This window comes from Aedes aegypti, chromosome 3, assembly GCF_002204515.2.
Source record: "Aedes aegypti strain LVP_AGWG chromosome 3, AaegL5.0 Primary Assembly, whole genome shotgun sequence".
In the NCBI taxonomy this organism is placed as follows: domain Eukaryota; kingdom Metazoa; phylum Arthropoda; class Insecta; order Diptera; family Culicidae; genus Aedes; species Aedes aegypti.
Window position 1 is genome coordinate 210,117,261 of NC_035109.1, and position 16,738 is coordinate 210,133,998.

The following is a 16,738-nucleotide window of genomic DNA, read 5'->3' on the forward strand; positions in this document are numbered from 1 at the left end:
TTTTTTTCGTAAAATTGTGTACGAAAATCGTGGTGGTCGCCTTTACCCCGTGGGTGGGCGGTTTTACCCCGTCGCTAAAAATAATCGTGATAAGACATCACTTTTTCAAGCTTCAAGAAATAAATAAATTTGTACAAATACAACACCTGTGATAGTTTTTGATCATACCTAAGGCTTCAAAAAAGGACATGCTGCGCGGAAAAATTATTTATTCATTCTTGATTTTGACATATGAATTAAATTGCTCGAATGGGGAAGACGGGGTAAGGGCGGTCTTACCCCGTCTTCCCCTAATAGTATTTTGTTCATCCAGGAAGGTTGTGAAAACTAAAGTTTCCATATAGCTGCTTTTTCACATACCTAGAACAAAATAACTAGCAAATCTTCAAACAGCTAAAACAAAAAATCACCTCAAAACACCTCTCTGATTTTTGCAGCAGTTCTTATTTATGATGAATTTTAAACACTGAAAATGATTCCAGCTCCTCCCGTCTGCTCTTTTGATTGCAATCTTCGATTTTGTTGATAATGGTCTTGCGATAAATAGCCATGATTTTTGAACACTTGTGCAATGCTGATCTATTGAACCAAAATAATCACCTGCTTAGCTTCCTATGCAGTTTAAACAAGGGCGAAGAAAGCAATTTTAATTATAGATTCAGTTAACGTCTTCTTTTTGCGTTACGTCTCAACTAGAACAGAGCCTACATTTCAACTTCTAATAAGCATTTCCACTGTTTTTCATTGAGAGCTTTTGTACCAATTGATCATTTCTGCATTAGAAGCATTTTTCATTACAAATACATTTTAACTTCTTCCTTTTATTGTTACGTTATAACTGGAACATAGCCTTTTATATTTGTTTATTACCGATAGTTTACACCAGAGCCTGGAACAGAGCCTGATTCTCAGCTTAGTGTTCTAATAACCATTTCCACTGTAATTAATTTAGAGCTTTTTTGCCAATTGATCATTTTTGCATTTGCATTCATGCATTTTTGGAGGAAATTTTCAACTCGGAAAGGTCCCCAATTGGTGAGATTAGAAACAACGGCCCTGAGCATGGTATTGTAGAATAGTTTCGTTAAATAGATATAGATTTTGAATGGTGTGCAATAACCTGCATTGTTCTGCTTTGATTTGTGCGGTGATAATTTACTTTCTTATTATTTGGGTTCATTTACGTATTTATTTTTTATTCCCACGCATTTCATTGCTAGATCTACTGCTTTAATTGTTTGATTAACATCTCTCACAGGTTGGAAGAGTTTACATTTTGTTTGATATAGACATAACTATTTGGTTTCAACAGTCACAAGGATTTAATGGCATATATGTTGCACACTTCGATTTTATCATTTCTGGAGAACAAAAAATAGTGGCGAAATATCATCAAATGCAATATCAAGATCATTGCTTTGATCTATTCTCTTAACAAACCTGATATAGATTTTTTTTACGTATATTGTATTTTTATTTTATCTGTGATAATTTTGAACACAAAATGTGATTATTTGGCGTTTACGCCACTCATGGGATCAATTGATTGCAAGTATTTTTTCCTAATATAAAATTTTGCCATCTCCAACTATTTTTAGAAGAGATTACGTCCTTATGAAACTAAATACACAAATTGGCGCTTATGTCACTTATGCGGTTACGTTTATCACATAGGTCATTCATGTCAATTATAGCCCTAATGAAGCAAGACAATTTTCCTATAAACGTTGAGCTAAAACGCCTATAACGAAAGTTATGATTTTTGTCCTGAGGTCCCATACATTCGAAGCACTGTGGGACGGGCCTGAGATTGAACCCATGACGTTTTTTTTTTTTTTTTTTTTTTTTTTTTTTTTTTTTTTTTTTTTTTTTTTTTTTTTTTTTTTTTTTTTTTTAATTTCTTTATTAGTATCATTCCAAACATTACATTCATTTCTTATATCTAGGTGTTCTGTGTTATTTGACAACACTATCATCCTAATTTGGTAAAACAAATTTAAGATTTAATTAACATTTTGTTAATAACATATTACATTTCATTTGCCGTAGCAGTTCAGTTTTTTACAGGTGAGTTGATTTCACCTGCTTATAAGAGAAAAAAAAATGTTTTTAATATACTTAACCTAACTTAACCTAAACATATAACGCATTAATCGTGGCAATAGAAGATTGTAACGATTTTTGCCTGAAATTATTAATGATTGTATTTGACATTTGTTCCAATGTTTTAACATTGGATATTCTATGTAACTCATTGGTACTATACCAGGGAGGAAGCCTCAGAATCATTTTCAAAATTTTATTTTGAATTCTCTGCAGAGCTTTCTTCCTGGTATTACAACAGCTAGTCCATATTGGTACAGCATACAACATGGCTGGCCTGAAAATTTGTTTGAATATCAATGAACCCATGACCTTCGGCTTATGAAGCAGAAGCGGTAGCCATTAGAATACCAACCCCGTCTTGTTCAGTAGATCACATTCATATGATAGAAATACATTCATTTACTCGACCGAATTGATGCAACATATAAGAAAAACTATTCATTTTCCTTATAATTTTAACTCCCATACACCTAATTTGGCCAGGGTACTCCTAGTTTGTACACTCTCATAAGAAGTCAATGTGATTGAATAATTTAGGAACCAAAACTAAATCACTGGCCAAAACTGGTTCTGGTCGCCTGTATTGACCAACGAGATTTGCAAAGCGAAAAAAGGTTTTTAGCTCAGCTCCGATATCTCACATACGTAATATGGATTGAAAGCTTGCATTTGACATATTTGTAGTATAATGCGGCATCCACAAATTACGTAACGCTCTAGGGGGAAGGGGGAGTAGGTTCAAGCGTAACGGCTCATACAAAAAAATGAAATTTTTCATACAAAAAGCGTTACGGAGGGGGAGAGGTGGTCAAAAATTTTCAATTTTAGCGTTACGTAATAAATAGACGCTGCCTAAGTAGGGCCTCCCATATAATTTTCAATGGCATTTTCTCTTAGGCTGATCAAAACCGGTGCTTTTACCCTATACATTCGTGCTGTTGCTTGTTTTCATGATCACCACTTTGATCTACTTTGGCAACACGGGTACAAAACAGAAACCGAAGAATGACACACACACAACATATAGTTAGGTCTCCTATTAGACGCTATATCACCCACTTTCCTCTCACGGCAATTTATCAGCAGTTGCTTGAGGGATGAAGCTGATCTTTCCTATGTGACTGAGGTATGGTATGAGCTTATTAACTACCAAATTTCATAAGAATCTATAGGACAGTAGCGAGAAAATTGCGGTGGGCGTGATGTGGCTGGCAGCGTCTAATAGAAGACCTGACTATATATTAGACTGACCCAGCTCAGTATGGGAGAAAAATAAAGTTGTATAATTCCAAGGGGTATTCCCCCCCCCTGGATTACTCCTTAGGGTTAGAGGAAGACTTCCAGAAAATTTCAGCTCATTTGGTTGTTCCATGAGCTGGCGCAATTGAATTGAAGTTAATATGGGATTTTCAGCTGAAACATAAGGGAAACAACACATCATCTTCTGTTTAGGTCAGAAAAATTGTCGTTCGCTTTCAATTGAACTCAGATTGTCAAAAACGCTTTTTGATATTATAGCGAACAATTCTAGATTAACATCTAGAAAGTTGGTGTTCTAACTAGGGTAATTTGCCCATTATTGCGGTATTCCCTATTATTGCGGTATAAGAATTAAACCCTCATTATTAATCGAAAACTCTATTTTCTATGGATATTATTGATGATGATGAAAGCTTATAGTATTCCCAAGCTGTACCAGATGAATGCTTCAAAAATTAAACGATTTTGATCGTTGGAAGAACAGTTTTAGATGATGCATCAAGCAAAGCCTATATCTTTAACCAGTCTTTCTATCTACGGGCCTGTTTTCATAAGCTTAATTTTTTTAAGTTTATAACCAAAACAATTATATGTAGCGGGTATATCAGTTCAGTATAGATGTAGTTACATGATAGATATTGAATTTTGAATAAAAGTTCTATATTTTTGAGAAAAAGCATATACCGCAATAATAGGACAATGAAAATAGCTTTTTGTCTATTATTGCGGTATCTGTAAATCTCATTCAAAAATTCGACATTTCAATGGTCATTTTAAATGTAATTGCTGGAAACATTAATTATATTATTAGGATACTAATTTGGGACATAATTTTGAGTTATTCATACATTTATTTAGTCAAACAAAATGTTTATGTTTATTTTTACCCTGTAATTCCTCTTATTTACAAATATTTTGCAAATAAATACAATGTTTTACCAAAAAATCACGTAAACTGGCTGAAAATCGGAACAAATGCCAAAAATATGTTAAAAAACTAAGATATAAGATGATCGCAAGGAAGCAATTCTTTAAAATTGTGTTGCTAGTGGAAAATACTTTTAAAAGCATCAAAATTATAGGTTATATTTAATTCAACAAATTCATTTCTTATATAGCGACTAGTGGTCTCAGATGGAAGAACCTTGTCTATTCAGTTTAACATTGTCCACCTACGACGAAAGAGGAGACGAAACCGGCAGAAAATCATTCAATTCTGTTGATTTGTTTTCGAATCGTGACATAAAGTAATGAATTAGTTTTCCTCATAGATATGTCCAAAGTCACACAAACCGACAGTACCGTGCAGTGTCATTAACATGGAGGGAGCATAATTTCAATGCTCGAACATTGTGTGGTATTGAATGTATCTTGAATGTAATAAAATCTATGATTTTTGGTATACCGCAATAATAGGACGGCACTACCGCAATAATAGGACAAAATACCGCAATAATAGGACAGAGGAAGAGCTTCAGATTCATGTCAAAAAAATGTATATATGATTGCAAAAATTACTTTTTTACTTCTCTATACTCCACATAAAGGATAGTTTTACCACTTAACATTGCAAAATACTATAAAAATTAGATTTTGGACACTGAAATACGATTTTAATTTCAACACCGTGCTTAAGTCCTCCATAATAGGACGGATACCCTATCTGAAGTAGATTTGCATTATTGCTTAGTATTTCTTCAACTTAGATGAGGGGTGTAGCCACTAAGCGCATCATAGCCACCTATGATGCGGTACTAGGAACATGCATATATGTAATTGTACGGGTGTGCTGATCTAAGCCAAACTTTCAACAACTGAAAAGTTAATGAAAATGAGCTTAAATCCAGATACAACCTTCTGCAACTATGTTCATTAGAGTATCAACTAAAGAATTTGTCATTCTGGGCTCAATTGTACGCGTTTAACTAGTATACGGAACGAAACAGTGACGTAGGGACAATTTTCAATATTTTTGAAACGAATGTTCCATACTAATTGCGAATTGAATGCGCCAACTGGTGGAGAAACCAAATAAGTTGAAATTTTGAGAGAGCTTTTTTCTTACCTTAAGGCACATATCTAGGGGGTGCCCCGTTGAGTTTTACAACTTTTTTGTTTAAGGACCAGTCTACTGTATATATACCGACAATCTACAGAACATTTCTCACGTAACAACTAGGTTAGTGAAAAAAAAAATCATGTACATGATGCTGTAACGTTAGAATGTACTGCAATAACCAATAACATTCCCTTACAAAAACAACGAAAATAACGCTTTTGTGTTTTTTATTCAAGTTTTCATGGGCCATACTGTAAACTGGATCAGCTGCTATTTTTTGAAAATCTGACGCAAATTTATACCACAATTCAAATTGTAAGGACCTTGTCGTATTTTTTGCGAACTCCTAGCGAAATATTGGTGAGCGTGAGATCTTGAATGTATTGAAAGTGAAACCTTGATAAAGGTTCTAATTGTATTTGTATTTATTTATTTAAAGGTTGGATGGGGAAAAGCTTCCTTGAGTCAGCCACATTATGCCGAAAACAAGAAAGCGTAAAAACCCCATATCTTTTCAAAAATAACAGAGAACTTAAGCTTATGAATAGTAAACAGCAGAAAACAAACGGAAACAATTTAAAACTTATCTCTAAAATAGATGAACTTAAAAACATTTTCGGGAAGTCGGGGTTTGATCCAGTTGATACTCGATGTTTGTAGCGGGTCGGTTGGAATCCATGAAATAAAGACAAGGGTATAGCACAAAACTACTGAGTACAGGACTTGGAGAGACCTGTTCAAATTAGTAGATGTTCATATGATTATATTGGAATATTACGCTGTCGATCGATCAATTCACGTTGTATTCGCCGACAAAATGTTGTTGAGGTGTCGTGAAAGTCGAAGATCGAGTAAAATTCGTTGAACCGCGTGGACATGAAACGTATCGGATCATGCATGCCATAGTTTGATGATCGGCTACCGAGGTGCAAAAAGTTTCTTGAGCAAAGATTCCGTTCGGGAACATAAATGCCAATTTGGCCTATTATTTCGGGGCTGTCAATTTCTCCGGTAAACAGTTTTGCTACAAAAACCGCCTGTGCGGTCGTACGCCTATGTTCGAGGGTTTCTATACGCAATAATTGGCAACGTTCTTCGTAGGGCGGAAAGTTCGATGGATGGATGGATGGTAGATACCGAAGGGCATAGCGAACAAATCTTCTTTGGATGGCCTCAATCCTCGCTATCCAGGTTGCGTGATATGGACACCAAATGACTGATCCGAATTCTAAAATCGAACGTACAAGCGCACAGTATAACGCTTTGAGGCACAGAGGATCGTGGAATTCGTCGGCAATCTTGAATATAAAACCAAGTTGTCTGTTTGCTTTAGCAATCATATCCGAGTAGTGTTGGTTGAACGTTAAGCGGGCATCCAGTGAGATTCCAAGATCACGAATATTGTTGACGCGTTGGAAACTCTGGCCGTTCATCTTATAATCGTGCAAAATAGGGCTCTTACTGCGATGAAATGTGATAACATTGCATTTGTGAACACTCAGAGTTAGACAATTGTCTGAACACCACGTTTCGAAGCTGTGAATTAGGCTCTGTAGTTGTAAGCAGTCTCTGAAGCAACGAACAATGATATACAGTTTAACATCATCTGCGTAAAATGAACGGCATTCTGGTGGGAGGATCAGTCCAACATCATTGATGAAAATCGTAAACAGCAACGGTCCTAAGTTGCTGCCCTGTGGAACGCCTGAAGGGTTGGTGAAGTAATATGATTCAGCTGTACCAATTTTTACACAAAGAAGTCGGTCAGTAAGATAAGAATTGAACCAGCGTATCATTGCTCCAGACACACCAAGCTTATTGAGCTTTGCCAGTAGAATACCGTGGTCTACACGGTCGAACGCAGCTTTGAGATCCGTGTAAACGACGTCGACTTGCGCACCAGTTTCCATAGTCCTCAAGCACATCGAAGTAAATGGTACAAGGTTGGTACATATTGATCTCTTTGGAAAGAACCCGTGTTGATCAGTAGATATATAACTCTTGCAAGCAGAGAATAAGGCATCGTTGACAATAAGTTCGAATATTTTCGAGCAGGCACACAGAGACGTTATCCCTCGATAGTTTTCGATGTTTCGTTTGTCTCCTTTTTTGTGAACTGGAAACATGTAGGATGCTTTCCATCGCTTAGGAAACACACCTTGTTCAAAAGAAAGCTTAAAAATTTTTGCTAGTGGTTCGATGAGCTCACAAGAAGGGAATGTCAGTAGAACATTTTTTAAGTAGGCAGGAGGGAATTCCATCTGGACCAGCTGCATAAGACGATTTTAACTTCGATATGGCCGTTCCAATTAATTCCGGAGTAATCGCAATTACATCGAGGCTGAGAATATCGCTTGGAGTATGTTCTATTGCCTTATGTACCAGAACTGAAGAAGCTGAGGAGCTACTAAAGACTTGTTTGAAGTGGTCTGCCAGAAGGTTGCTTTTGTCTGCCGATGTACGAGCTTGGCGGTCTTCAAGGAATATTTCAACAGGTAAGCCTTCTTCATTCTTTTTGGATTTTACAAAGCACCAGAATTGTGATGGATTTAGGCGGAGATTTTCCTGAGTTTGTCTCGTATATCGCCGATACAAAAACCGGTTGTATATACGGTAGTCAATACTGACTTCTATGAAAATGCGTTTGGTTGATGGGTTACGATATTGGCAGTACCTCTTTAAAGCAGCAGATCTTGATCGTTTCAAATAACGAAGTCGAGCATTTCCCCAAATGGGTTTGGGGTGCGGCCTGCGAAGGGGCACGTTTCCGATAATCGCTTGATTAACTATTTGAGTAAAATGGTCAACGGCTTCGTCTACATTACATGCGGTATCAAGACAGTGCCAATCAGTTTGAGCAAGTATTTGTTTAAGCGCAGTTATATTCGCATTGCGAAAATCAAGTCCTTCTACGTCATCGGTGCTTTCGAAAGTAATAGGTGACGACATGTTAACGCATGTTTCCAGAGCAGGATGATCAGAATCAAGATCTATCAAAGAATCAATAGATTCATGCACGGAGCAATCAGAGAGTGCGATGTCGTTAACCCAAAGGAGATCAAGTAAACGAGAGTTTCTGTTCAATACAGTATTTATTTGACATAGGCCGTGTAGACTAAACCCGTCCAGAAGAGCTGAGCATGATGCAGATATGCTAGATCGAAGAATGTCGATTGTTGGGGGTTTATTTTCTTGCTTGATCCACACCAGGTTAGATTGATTATAATCGCCACAAATCAGCGCCAGGTCTTTTAAGGCTAGTTGACCGAGTACATTACCAATCGAGTTTACGTGATTGTGAATACATTCCAAATCAGATTTCCTATCCGGAGGCAAATATAGAACAACAAGGCTCAATGATCTATATTGCCCTTTGATCTTGACCCAAATCTGCTCGAGGGAAGAACTGATTGGGGAAGAATCAAGGCTGCAACACAAGTGCCTATTGATTGCTATCAGTACACCTCCGCCACGTGATTTGGTACTGTTTTCTTGATTGCGATCGTTGCGGAATACGGTGTATTGACTGCCAAATAACTAATATATATCTAGAGACATTTTTGAGTAATTGGGAGTCCTAACCAGATTACTTGAAAAATCGTTTGAAGAATGCTTGGAAAAATGATTGAATTATTGTTATGTGATTCCGTAATTATTTTCTATTTAGAATTATTAATTAAGAAACATTACTGCTTTCAAAAATCTTTGCAGACTTTTTGCTCATTTCGTAGGAAAATCCTTCCAAATACTTTAAAAAGGTTTGTTTAAATTGGAATATTTTTTGCAAATTTTTCTTCAATGTCTTGTTTTTTTGTACGGTATTCATTTGGAGTTGCCTGACAGCTTAACTTGTCAAGGCTGTACCCTCGGTCTGGCTTTTGCCAAGTGTCCCCTCTACCAGGACCAATATTCAGACAGACTAGGCTATGGTGCCCACATGAACACTGTTTTTTTATTCGTATTGTGACGTGGTAGTTTTTAAAAAATACCCATATTCCCTTGCTTCTGAGAAAAGGAAGCATTGTGAAAATCAGCAGCTGCATCAGAATTTGTTTGAAATAGTAGTGTCATTACTAGGAATGTCTAGTTGAAATAGTTTTGAATAATTTGTCATTTAAGTGCTATTTTGATTACTGTCTTTTACGTAAGATTAGAGTCTTTAATGTCAATTGTCGTGAAGTTTTAACAAAATTTAAAGTTCTAGTTAATTTCGTTTTTTGTTGTTGAAAGTATTTATTACGTTCATATATCCTGAAAGAAAAAGTCAACCTTTGGCTTCTATTGCAGTATCCTACAAGATTCACTTTTCGGTGGCAAATGCAATGCTTCACAACTCCTACTTTCTACTTGTAAATTTTGCGAAAATGAGCTGGAATTAGTTTGTTTTTCCTTGTTATGGTAATGTAAAAACCATATTAAAATAAGATTGTCGCAACTTATTTCTACTCACTGAATCTACTAGTCATTTTCCTCAGACTAATATTCCCTAAGTCGTATATAACAACGATGTATCTAGCTAGCTATAATAGTAAGAGTGGCTACGGATCATTCTGGTTAGCAAAAGGCAAACTGATCGTCGCGAAGCAAAATAGCCAAAATGTGATACCACCACTACAGGTTAGGCCTTTGGTGTACATCTAATGGGCTAATGGATTGTGCCCTCCCATGGCGGCAAGGTCGCATAACCAAGGGGAGGATATTTTTTGCATTTTTTCTTCAATATCATGCGCAAATACTTTTGAATTAATAGATAGATATTCTACTTTGATAGTCTTAAGACTATCGCTAAGTAGAATATCATGATGTTAACATTATCTAGAAATCTAATGCTATCTTTTACACTTTTCTGACATTTTATCTAGCAGATATCAAACATGGTTTCTTGTCAAACTTTTGGTAAAACTCTCCTTTAAAAAGTTGCTTTATAAACTCTTAGTGATATCATATTGACTATGAAAACATGCTGGGCAATTGCTTCAGAAATTTTTGGATAGTTTTTCTTGAGACCGTTGACAGATTTTCCCAGTGTGCTTAGTAGATTTCTAACAAGATCTATGATAGATGCTACGTGCCCCTTTGTGTGGCTTCGTATACGCTTTAATATGTGGGATTTCGCTTTTATTTTTTCTTGGTTTCTATTTTCATGTACAACGAAACAAGTGCTACCGGTCGAGAATCTCTATAGTAAGCACGGATTCATTTTGTTGTTGTCATTTGAAATCCAAAAAATAAGCATTATCATATGTAAGGATCAATAATCTTTTAGATTTCAGAGATACTGTTTGATTATGATTATGATTATGATTTCTGAAATCAAACACACATATAACCTGTTGAATGTTTGCCTTCTTAGTATTTTACTGTTACAGTTGTCTCACAGATCGAGATATTTAGGATCATCCTTGAAGGTGCAAGATTAGCTCCTATGAGTTCTCTGTGTTCGTTATGTTTCCGGCAACTTCGATATCCAACATTAACATATGTCAAAAAAACTGTGCAGGGATATCTAGATTCAAATTTGTTACACCAGCGCTGGTAGCGACTAGGTGTCTAAAAATAGGAAAGATCTCATGCCTGAAAAAAGAGACCAAAGACAAACTGAAAATACGTAGAAAAGAGATTAGGATAAACTCCAAAATTGTAATAAGAATTCATCGGAGAGTCAGATCAGACATATGTTAGCGATTATTTATTTCTAAGAATTTCTTTGAAATTATGCATTTAAAAAAATACGTAACGTCGTTTTTTTCAAGATTTTCTCCAGAAATTTCTGCACACGTTTGTTTAGTGTTTCTTTCACGGATTTCCAAAGAAATTCTTCCAAGATTGTCATTCAGAATAGTTTGACAAACTTAACTAGACAACGGAGATTCCTCTAGAAATTTCTTCGAATTAGAATTGATCCAACATATCTTCCAGAATATCTCAGAAAAGTCCTCAGCTTTCTCGGGATTTTTCCTAGGATTTTCTTTAAGATTTTTGTTTAGGATTTGTATAGGAGTTCAACCAGTAATTTTTCTAAAGATAAAGATATCATCAAAATCCACACGTTATTCATGAAAGATTCTTCGGTGCATGTATGCATAGCTTTGGTGAATGTATTGTAATAATGTCGACGAATATTTTTTCTATGGATTGATTCTAGCATCTGTTACTGAATATTTGTACTTTACCTAATTGTCAGGTTAATTGATGGATTTCACTCAATCTTCTTGTCGGAACTTCATAATAAAACACTAGGCATTACACCTGATTCTAGTTTTGCACGGGGGATACGTACCGTGCAAAAAAAGTTTTCAGTTCAAAATTTCAAAAACCGTGAAAAAAAGGTTTTGGTGGAAAAAATGTATGGTAACTTTTTTTGCACGGCCGTGTAAAAACCGTGCAAAAACAGAATCGGGTGTATTTAGAAAAAAGTCTGATCGTTTTCTTACAGTTAGTGTAGGACCACCCCAGCAGTCAGTATAAACCACCTTCCTTCTAGTTGTTAGTTTTGTGGCGGTAATTGGATGGAGTAAAAGAGTAGTGGTGCTCATGCTAGTGTGAAAAAAAAAACAGTTTCATGACATGGCTCGGCGACGACTTTCAACTTTATACGGGTCTCCGTTGTTTTCTAGTTGGTGGTAGTTGTTAAAACATTTTCTCCTTATCGGCCACGAGCAAGTGACGTAAATTTATGGAAAATATGTAGGTATATACCTTCATTCACCGTCTCCACCGTTCTGTGCCATGCATTGACTGTGTGACCCCGTCCTTTGCTTCCGCAGTTTGGCCATTATTTTGCCTGTCGTTTGTAAATAATACACCGTGACTATTTTAATTCAATTACCAGTGTGCTTTATTTTCAACTGCAGCAGGTTTTATTTTCTGTTGCTTCACCTCAACGTTGCTCCCGAGTGTCGTTAGTTGGGCTGTTGTAGAGAGGCTAAAAAATCAATGTCACTATTCAACGTAAAATATTTGCGCAACCGTGTGACTCATCGAGCTCTAACCTTTCTTCCGCTGTTAATTCATGCGAACAAGTTGGGAGTTGGGTTCATTTGTTACGGATAGCCGAGGAAACGTTGATATTGCCCCTTTGTGCGGCTTCGTATACGCTTTAATAATTAATGTGGGGTTTCGCTTTTTTTTCTCGGTTTCTATTTCTATGTGCTTGTTGAATTATAAACAACGAAACAGGTGCTACCGGCCGATAATCTCTATAGTAGGCACGATTTTTTTTGTTGTCATTTGATATCCAAAAAATAGGCATAGTCATATGTAGCAACCAATAATCTCTTCAATTTCAGAGATAATCAAACAGCTGATTCATTTTTTAAATCAAACACACATATAATCTGTTGAATGTTTGCCTTCTTTGTATTTTACTGTTACAGTTGTTCGGTGCTTTTTAATAGTTTCCGGAAAACGAACTCTAGGCATTCCAAAGATCGAAATATTTGCATTATTTGCTATAATAATGGAACTTATACATTAGACGATACGTCTGTATCAAAATAGAATCGAAAAAATCGAAATTAGTGGAGTTCTTAACGTACCTTTAAAACACCTAAATATCATCTGTCTGAACACCAACCAGTTGTCGCTCAGATCGAGATATTTGGGATCATCCTTGAAGGTGCAAGCTTAGCTCCTACGAGTTCCCTGGGTTCGTTATGTTTCCGGCAACTTCGATATACAACATGCATGCCAAACAAACAGCGCTGGTAGCGACTAAGTGTCTAGAAATAGGAACTTGAGAGATCTCATGCTTGAAAAAAGACCAAAAAGAAACTGAAAATGGATAAAAGAGAGATCAAATAGGGACCAGGATAAACTCCAAAATTGTAATAAGAATTCATCGGAGAATCAGATCAGACATCTGTTAGAGATAATTTATATCTAAGAATTTCTTCAAAATAACGCATTTAAGAAAATACATAACGCTGTATTTTTTATGATTTTTTCCAGAAATTACAACAGCAAATTATTTTGAAATTAGCCCGAAAATTTCTTCAAAAGTTAATCCAGTGGTTCTTTTACGGATTTCCAAAGAAATTCTTCTAAAATTATCATTCAAAATAGTTTAAAAAATTTAACTTACAACGGTGATTCCTCTAGAAATTTCTTCGAATATTCGTTCAGGAATTGGTCCAGAATTTCTTTCCGAATATATTAGGAATCCGTAAAATAATTTAAGTGCGTAAGCTGTTCTTTGAGGCACCTGTGAGAAACTCAACAGCCCCTTCTAACTCATCTTTTAACCATTTCAACTAATCCAAAAAAATCAATTTTGTCATATTATAACATAATGCACACAGTAAAGGATTGGATTAGAATTTTCTAGCAATTCCCTACTTCTTCTTCCTCTTGACATTACGTCCTCACTGGGACAGAGCCTGCTTCTTAGCTTAGTGTTCAATGAGCACTTCCATAGTTCTTAACTGAGAGCTTTCTTTGCCAAAGTTGCCATTTTTGCATTCGTATACCGTTTGGCAGGTACGATGATACTCTTTGCCCAGGGAAGTTAAGGAAAATTCCATTACGAAAAGATCATGGTCCGACTGGGAATCGAACCCAGACACCTTCAGCATGGCTTTGCTTTGTAGCCGCGGACATTAACCATTCGGCTAAGGAAGGCCCCAGTCAATTCTCTACTTATTTAATGTAGACTAGTTGAATAAGTACACTCGAGGTTACGAAAACGCTACTAGAAGGAATTCCTGTAGAAACTAGAAAACGGCATCAAGCATTTACACATGGATTTACTGCAGCGAGAAAAGGAAAAAAAATGTTACTTTAGAGCCTTGCATTAAAATAGTGACCAAGTCTTCAAAAAAGGCTTGTTACCAGCTTGGTGAAACCTTTGTGTTCCATGAAGTCCTGGTTTATAAATGAGTAAGAATTGAATGAATGATGTCGATAGATTTAAAATTCACAACTTAGATACACCCACATGATAGTGTACCTTCAAATGGGATTAAACCTTTAACCCTCTGCTTAGCCAGCAGAAACAGTAGTAGCCTTTAAAATTTTATATCGTTAAACTAAAAAATAATTGTAACACAAAAACTAATGATGTCAAACTTTCTCATTTCTACCCTTAGATCTGTTGACCCGGCCCAAAGCTATAGCAAAGGAGGTCCTACCCCATCGCAATCCGCCCCTAGATCGGCAGCTAGTCCTCTCTCGCCACCCCGACCCGGTCCGGGAGCGGGAGCTGCGAACTATCCACCATTTGCAGGAGCACCAGCGCGCGAGGCACCGCTCCGATATGTGCAAACCAACTCATACTACCGGGAGAATCCCTACACCCGCGTGTCACAGGTTAGTTGGAGTGTTACATGGACTGGTTTCTATCACAATCCCTTTTCTTCTTTCAGGTACCACAGGTTCCGGAGTACCATCGACAGGTACCGGTGGTTTCTGTATCGAGTAGTATACCCGCACCTATTAGTATAGCAAATTCCATGGATCAGCCAGTACAACAACAATCAACCCGACCCCGAATGTCCCTGCTAGCCCACAATCCCGATTACCTGCAGGCGCGATCCGCGCAGCAACCACCGTCGGCACCATCGGACACCGGACCACCTGCATTTAAAAAGATTCGTTTAAACGAAAACAGTCAACCTGCGCAATCCCTCCTGAATGTTGATACACGTGATCCACCGGTGTCATCCGGTGCGTATCATCCTCAGGTGGAAGCGATCTCACCAACGCTGCCAAGTGATCCGACTGAGGAACTGCGTGCCACTAAGGATGATCTGTTACAACAGATTGCCAAGGTGGACGTAGAGATCGATAAGACGGAGAAAAAGATCGCCATGCTGAAAAAGAAGCAGGAAACGCTTGAAGAGGCTTCAGCGAAACCGGCTGTCGATGAGACTGCCGCTGAGGCTCAGCCCAAGCATCGCAGCTTAGCACAGCAAATCTACGCCGAAAATCGAAAACGAGCGTCGAACGCTCATGCTGTACTAAGTGCGCTTGGCACTGCCACCGATCTGCCCCTGTACAATCAGCCGTCCGATGCGGAAAGTTGTCGCGAAATCCAGGAACGACACAAAACGTTCCGGCAGCGACTGTTACTGCATTTCAAAAAGATAAAATCCGAGCGGGCGGCGAAACAGATCGAACTGACTGAACGATACGCGCAGTTATCACAAGACTGGTCCAAACGTGTAGATAAGATGGAAGCTAGTGCAAAGCGGAAAGCGAAGGAAGCGAAAAACCGGGAGTTTTTCGAGAAGGTGTTTCCCGAGCTTCGAAAGCAGAGGGAGGATAAAGAGCGATTTAATCGTGTAGGTTCTAGGATTAAATCCGAAGCTGATCTTGAAGAAATCATGGATGGTCTTCAGGAGCAGGTAGGTTGGTGATCTTCAATTTTGTAACAATGTTCTCATGAACTTTTTATTATTTTAGGCGATGGAGGATAAAAAAATGCGTTCATATGCTGTGATTCCACCTTTAATGTTAGACTCCAGACAAAGAAGGCTAGTGTTTAATAATGAAAATGGAGCGCTAATAGATATGGAAACAGAATTCAAGGTACGTAAAATTTGTTATTATGGTCAAATTCTGCTTGAACATCTCCATGATTCACTTTGACATGGATAATTTTCCTCGGTCGTTAATTTAAAACTTCAGAATATGAAGCACTTCAATGCGACACGCATTGTAGGTAAACATGAGCCCAATAGTTAAAAAAAACCTGCTGAGGTGAATCAAATGTGTCAAGAATAGATTAGGGCTCCCTATGGGGTAATTTTAAAATGGTTTATCATGTTTATATGTTTTCTAATACGGAGATGAACCAGCCATAGGGCTGAAAATCTTAATAAAGATAATAATAATAATAATAAATAATGTTTTCTAATGTAAAATAGGATCACCTTCTTCTCTGTGGCGTTGGGCCTTTCCACAGTTACTAACTAAAAGCTTTATTTGCCGATCGACCATTTTTGCATGTGTATATGTGTGGGGGCCCAGATAGCCGTAGCGGTAAACGCGCAGCTGTTCAGCATGACCAAGCTGAGGGTCGTGGGTTCGAATCCCACCGGTCGAGGATCTTTTCGGATTGGAAATTTTCTCGACTTCCCAGGGCATAGAGTATCTTCGTACCTGCCATACGATATACGCATGCAAAAATGGTCATTGGCATAGTAAGCTCTCAGTTAAAAACTGTGGAAGTGCTCATAAGAACACTAAGCTGAGAAGCAGGCTCTGTCCCAGTGGGGACGTAACGCCAGAAAGAAGAAGAAGATATCGTGTGGAAGCTATGCCATGGGATGTCGAGATAAGAGAGATAATCTATGCCCTGGGAAGTCGAGACAA

General features: G+C 37.4%; 1 protein-coding gene across 7 annotated transcripts in view; it reads left to right on the forward strand.

Moving 5' to 3' along the window:
• The window catches only part of LOC110679171, a 188,736-nt gene that overhangs the window by 108,805 nt on the left and 63,193 nt on the right, over positions 1–16,738 (forward strand). For all 7 annotated transcript variants that reach the window (XM_021853265.1, XM_021853267.1, XM_021853263.1 and 4 more), the window contains exons 3-5: positions 14,512–14,731; positions 14,788–15,768; positions 15,827–15,952. In XM_021853265.1, the coding sequence (XP_021708957.1) occupies positions 14,512–14,731; positions 14,788–15,768; positions 15,827–15,952 (1,327 nt within the window). The remainder of the gene's footprint in view (positions 1–14,511; positions 14,732–14,787; positions 15,769–15,826; positions 15,953–16,738) is intronic.